Source organism: Poecilia reticulata, linkage group LG8, assembly GCF_000633615.1.
Source record: "Poecilia reticulata strain Guanapo linkage group LG8, Guppy_female_1.0+MT, whole genome shotgun sequence".
NCBI lineage: Eukaryota > Metazoa > Chordata > Actinopteri > Cyprinodontiformes > Poeciliidae > Poecilia > Poecilia reticulata.
The window spans coordinates 27661894-27668207 of NC_024338.1; the positions used below are offsets into that span (position 1 = coordinate 27661894).

General features: G+C 44.2%; 1 protein-coding gene across 1 annotated transcript in view; it reads right to left on the reverse strand.

Annotated features, from left to right (window-relative positions):
• Positions 1-305: 305 nt before the first annotated feature.
• The window catches only part of LOC103469447 (somatostatin receptor 3), a 14973-nt gene continuing 8964 nt past the window's right edge, over positions 306-6314 (reverse strand). The window contains exons 2-3 of the mRNA XM_008417131.2: positions 3490-4971; positions 306-3087 (exon numbers count right to left, since the gene is read on the reverse strand). Of these exons, the coding sequence (XP_008415353.1) occupies positions 3082-3087; positions 3490-4890 (1407 nt within the window). The 5' untranslated portion in view covers positions 4891-4971 and the 3' untranslated portion in view covers positions 306-3081. The remainder of the gene's footprint in view (positions 3088-3489; positions 4972-6314) is intronic.

The window sequence follows — 6314 nt, forward strand, 5'->3', positions numbered from 1 at the left end:
GTGTGTGTGTGTGTGTGTGTGTGTGTGTGTGTGTGTGTGTGTGTGTGTGTGTGTTGCTCCAGCTCCGTTTTATGTTGTAGTCATGAATGAAAGGCCGGACAGTGAAACTCTGACGGATGATTCTTGTCATATTCTTTGATAAAAATTTTCTTCATCCTCTTCACATGTTTATTCTTCCTATCATTTTTCTAAACTCAGAGAAAATAAAACTTGTTGCATAAATTAAAAGATTTCATAGCAATTTTCTCTCTGAAGTATTGAAAACTTTCATCTTGAAACGATATTAATAATAAAAATTCACCCTGTTATGCACAAGTGACTTTAATGAATATATTTCGATTAATTAATCACACAGAATGTTATGCTTTTTTTTTTTTACACAATTAATCACAAATTTTATTTTACATACAAAAATCCCGAGCCGGAACCTTTGTATCGTGTTTCTGGTACGCCTGTAAACCTGACGCACAGCTACGTCCGCTAACAGCGACGCAGGATGAAGCCGCTTCTCTCTGGTTAGTTTCTGTTTCTAAACGATCTGATTGGACCCTGGAAAAGACTATTGTTGTGTTCTAGTTGTGGGAGTTAGCCTAGCATTGAAGCTATTAAAGGCTAAAATAGCATCTGAATGCTAACATGTAGCACAATGCTAATGTTAGCGTCTAAAGAAGCTCCAGGACGTCCTGAAACTCTTTGCTCCAATCTGATAGTTAAAGAACAGACTAAAAACTAAAAAATGTGCAGCAAATTTTTTAGCAGCAAAAATGTGTTTTTATTTTTGAAATATTGCTCATTTTTTACAATAAATGGTTGTATGTTTTTGACTAGAATGCGATTAATTACAGATTCTGTAATTAACTCAATATATGATCATCGTATGTTATGGACTAATACTTTATAAATATCCTAACTGGAGAAACTCAAACTGGTTGCTGCTGATTGTTGCCATAATAAATAATCTGACTGGCTGAAAAATTCAGAATGTTTATGCTAATATTCTCCCACAAATAAATAAAAATGTACAATCCTGCATATTTCTGCATGTTTTTACATTTCTGTGGTTTGTGAATCAAACTTTCTCAGCCTTTCCTTCTTCAGCTTGAGGCTCTGAGGCGTCCACGTGTTTTCATGCTGCTGTTTCATTCTAGTTCAGTTCTGACGCAGAGACCGGACCGGACCGGACCGGACCGGAGCCGTGATGCTGCCAGGCTCATCCGCTGAACAGTAACATGTGAATCACACCTAGAGCTGCTGATGACACTGTAACGTGTCTGAATGAGATGAACCCACAGAAACACCCGGCAGCTCGTCAGCGGCTGTCTGAGCTGCTCACACGGAGAAACGGGAAAAACATCCAAATTACAGCTTCCATCCAAGAAACGGATCTAATGAACTCACAGACGGCTCAACAGGAACAACACGCACAAGAAAGCAACGTAGATTCATTGTAAACAGCACTGATCTAAGCTGATATATCTGGGTTCTCTAATGAACATTCAGTTGTTAAAAATGAGAATTGATGGAAAGTTAATGCAGCCTGACGAGTTCAAAGGTTAGAAAAAGGAATGAAAACTGGAAAACAGTTACAATGTTATCAACAGCAGATAATATATAATGTCTGCAGATTGTTTGGTACTAAGAGAAAAAGTTAGTTGTTTTGTTTTTTTTTACACCTTTTGACACATAAACGAACTTTTGATGCTCAGTGAAACAGGAAGTTCTTAAAACGTTCTGGTCTAAATTAAACATTTCATAGTTCTGCAATAAAAGCAACCAGACATCTCAGAAGTTGATCTGCAGAGCATGCAGCTGGCCTGCAGCCAATGGGGCGTGGCCTGTGCAGCCAAGGGGGCGTGGCCTGTACAGCCAAGGGGGCGTGGCCTGCGCAGCCAAGGTTTTATAAGTTGAAAGATGTTTTGAATTCTCTCTGGATTTTCATTTCTAACTGGAATGTGAAATTTGTCCTTGAATCGGAATCATAAAAGCGTCGCTCTACTTGTCATTTATGAAATAAATATTTCTCCAAATGTGCTGAATTGCCACAGTGATGTTAGATTGTTTACCTGCAGCTTTTTAGAGGCTGACCTTCAGAGCGTTAGCCGCACAAAGCCAAGCAGAACAACTGAACTGTGAAGGACTTTTGTTGACGTCGGGCTCCGGCAGGCGTTCCAGAAATCAATCTGAGCAGAAACAAAACCAGTGGAATCCTTTTGTTCTGGAGCAAAATGAAAATATTACAACAAACTCAACAGAAACTCAACAAACTCAGGAGAATCTGGGAGTTAAATTACATATGAAGAAGCTTCACTGTTAAAGTTTTAATCTGTTTGCTGACTGTACTTTCTGCAACACTTTAAAAAAAAAGAAAATAGCAACTGATCACTCTGACAAAGATTTAACAAAACGAGGAAAATTCACAAAGCAACAACATATTTTGATGGTTTCTGCAGGTTTTGCTCCCCGTATTGTTCTAAGAAACAAACATTCAGTTCGGCAGGTTGCAGCCAATCACATCTAGACCTGCAGATCTTAAAGCTAATAGTTGGAGAAGTAGAATCTGGTTTTTATCGATCGAAATACCAATATTATCAATACCAAGGTGAGTATTGGTGTCAGATCGATAGATGGATAAGATCAATAATTTGTTTGCAGTTTCTCTCCCAGGAAGTTTCTGGAATTTGCTGACAGTTCAAATCCCAAATATAAAAAAATCACTTCTTCAGGACTTCATAGCTTTTAAAATGTTTGCAGATGTGAATATGGTTGAATATGATAAAACTTCTGTTAAACTATTGAAGATATTCAGTGACATCTCAAGAGAAAAGTATCGTTATAGGAATTAGTATCGGCGATCCGAGCCCAGTTTTTACTCAGTATCGATCTCTTAGTTCACACTGCAGATGGTTTTATGAATTTTCCTCTAATTTTCTGTTCAAACCAACATTTAACACCTAAGAGCAGGTAAAGGCACAGTTATACATCTAGATATGCAAATATCTACAGATTATAGTCACACAGACTGTATGGACGCCATTGAAGGCCACCATGACATTCAGCTATTTTTTTATTTCTTATTTTACACTATAAATAAATAAATAGGCTGCACAGTGGCGCAGTTGGTAGAGCTGTTGCCTTGCAGCAAGAAGGTTCAGGGTTCGATTCCCGGTCTTTCTGCATGGAGTCTCCATGTTCTCCCTGTGCATGGTGGGTTTTCTCCAGGTACTCCGGTTTCCTCCCACAGTCCAAAAACATGACTGTCAGGTTAATTGGCCTCTCCAAATTGTCCCTAGGTGTGAGTGTGTGTGTGCATGGTTGTGTGTCTCTGTGTTGCCCTGCGACAGACTGGTGACCTGTCCAGGTGACCTGTCCAGGGTGACCTGTCCAGGGTGACCCCGCCTCTCGCCCGGAACGWTAGCTGGAGAGGAACCAGCACCTCCCGACCCCACTGAGGGACAAGGGTGCAAGAAAATGGATGGATGGACACTATAAATAACTTATCTCCAGTGAGGGGCTCTGTTCCGTGTTTTCCTCCGGCAGAGTTTTCACGCTTCCGTTTTTGGTTCCGTTCAGCAGCAGCGGGACAGTCAGAACCGACCCGGTGAGGGTCGGCCCGTTGGCCGGTTCCTTCCCTCTGGGCTCCCCGCCGCTGTCGCCCCGGTCCGGGGTCGGACTCTCCGCCGCTCTCTCCGCGGCCTGAGGCGGGAAGCCGCCGTTCCCGTTCTGGGTGATCTGGTAGATCTCAGTCATTTCAGACGCATCTTCATCGTCGTCATCGTCGTGGCGGACGGCCCGCCGCAGGCTCTCCCTGGGCAGCAGCGCCCGCCGCCCCTCGTCCTGCTGCCGCGGACCTTCCGCCGGTTCGTGGCTCTCCACCTTCCTGGTGGAGCGGCACAGAGCCTTCCGGAAACCTCTCTTGAAGTTGTCGGACAGGAAGCCGTAGACGATGGGATTGGCGCAGCTGTTGGCGTATCCGAGCACAACCACGAAGTAGTAAAGCCCCTGGTAGTCCGACGGCAGAGACACCAGCAGGTTGATGATGTTCAGGGCGTAGAAAGGCAGCCAGCAGAAGACGAAGACCGCCACCACTATCACCACCATTCGCGTCACTTTCCGCTCCGACTTCCGCCTTTTGGTTGAGGTGGCGTGGACCTTTTTGGCCGAACTGCGGATCTTGAAGACGATGAGCAGGTAGCAGAGGCAGATGATGAGCAGCGGGCAGAAGAAACCCACGGTGGAGGTGTAGATGATGAAGGCGGCCCTCCAGATGTTGGCCGGCTGCGGCCAGCTGATGTTGCAGGTTCCTCCCGCCTTCTGGATGTTGGCGAAGATCACCACCGGCAGGACGACCAGGAAGGACAGAGCCCACACGGTGCCGTTCACCACTTTGGCCACCGGAGGGCGCCGCCACTTGGAGGAGCGGATGGGGTGAACGACGGCGAGGTAGCGGTCGACGCTCATGACGGTGAGGCAGAAGATGCTGGTGAACTGGTTGATGGAGTCGACGGTCATGACGAGTCGGCACATGAAGGGTCCGAAGGGCCAGGCCTGCAGCGAGTTCTGGACGGCCAGGAAGGGCAGGCCCAGCATGAACAGCTCGTCTGCGATGGCCAGGTTCAGGATGTAGATGTTGGTGACCGACTCGGTCTTGGAGTAGTGCAGCACGATGTGGATGACCAGCGTGTTCCCGCCCAGGCCGATGACGCAGACGACGACGTAGATGAGCGTGATGAGGACGGCGGCGGCGGCACTGGGCCCGGCGCCGTCCAGGGCGGCGGTGGAGTTGGTGGCGTTGAGCAGCGAGTCGTTCTGGTCGCTGAACAGGAACAGCGGGACGCCGGGCGCCAGGCTGCCGTTCTCCCACGCGGCCCCGCCCGGCGAGGCGCCCCCCATGTTGAGACGCGGCTGTCGCTCCGCCGTGGACAGAAAACCAGAGGAGGATCGGATTCACATCGGCAGAGATCCAGATCCAGGCTGCAGAAAACCAATAATTCATGTTATTCATGTTCAAACATGAATAAAACGACATCAGGAGCTTCAGTTGTTCAGAAAAACTGCAACATGTGTGAATATTAAACATTCAGAAGAAATTCTCATTTATTCCCAGCAGAGATTTGATCCACATGATGTCAATTTTTCATCTCATGTTTTGTGTTTCAATGATTTTTATGATGAAACTCAAAAAATGTTTGTTAGTTTCTCAGTTAGCGACGGTTTGATGTTTTTATGATGTAAAGCATTTTATACTTTCTTTTATCTGCCACAAAGCGAAACGGTTTAGATCTTTTTACAGCTGTGATGACGGCGGCGCGTCTCCCTGATTTTAATATCTCAGCATCAAGCCAAGAAACTATTTTAATTCAGCAACCAGGAAAACAACAACTATCAAACATCTGAGCTGCGGAGCAATTAAAGCCCGACAGTTTGGAGAAGCTGCAGAAAACAGAGGAAAACCAGCAGAAACACGATATGGGATCAACCAGGAGGCAGAATATTTATGGTCACTTTGCTCTTCAAAAAGCCGGATTTCATTCAGAAACATCAACGTGAAAACGGCAGAAATAAAACAGAAAATTGAAGTCAGAGCGGCTGGAGAAGTCCGGCGGTCCAGAACCGGAACCAGAACCGGAACCAGAACCGGAATCTCTTTATTCAGGTCTCACTAAACATTCATCTTCTCTGAATGAATTTTGTTTCTTTCTCCTTCATGTTTATGATTAATTTTTAATTATTTTATGAACTGGTTTTATGATTAAACATTTTAGAGTCTAAATAGTTTCTTTAAATCTCGTCTGTTGATTTAAATGTAAAGTAATTTGATCAGTTTTCACTGTGGCAGCTTGTTGTTGTTTCTACGTATTTAATATTCTGTGTAAAATGATTTATTCTCAGTTCTGAGTGAAGATGAGAAGTTTTATAAATTCATCTGTTTTTTCTCTGCTGTGATTCTGAATCTATTTTCTCTTTTTTATATTTAAAATGTTATTCCTTTCATTTACTAAGATGAACTTTAAAGGTGCTTTTAAATTAAATTGATTATTATTATTGATCAATTTATGATGGATTCATATTCGTGAAAAACTTAAATTCTTTCTAAGACACAGAAACAACAAAAATGTCCTAAAAATCTGAATTTTCTGTTTATCTTTATGTTTTGCAGCAGAAATTTATGAAAATATATAAATACACATTCTGCCTCCTGATTGGTTTCCTCTCTGCTCCTCCTCTCCTCCTCTTCCTCTCTCCTCCTCCTCTCCTCCTCTTCCTCTCCTCCTCTTCCTCTCTCCTCCTCCTCTCCTCCTCTTCCTCTCCTCCTC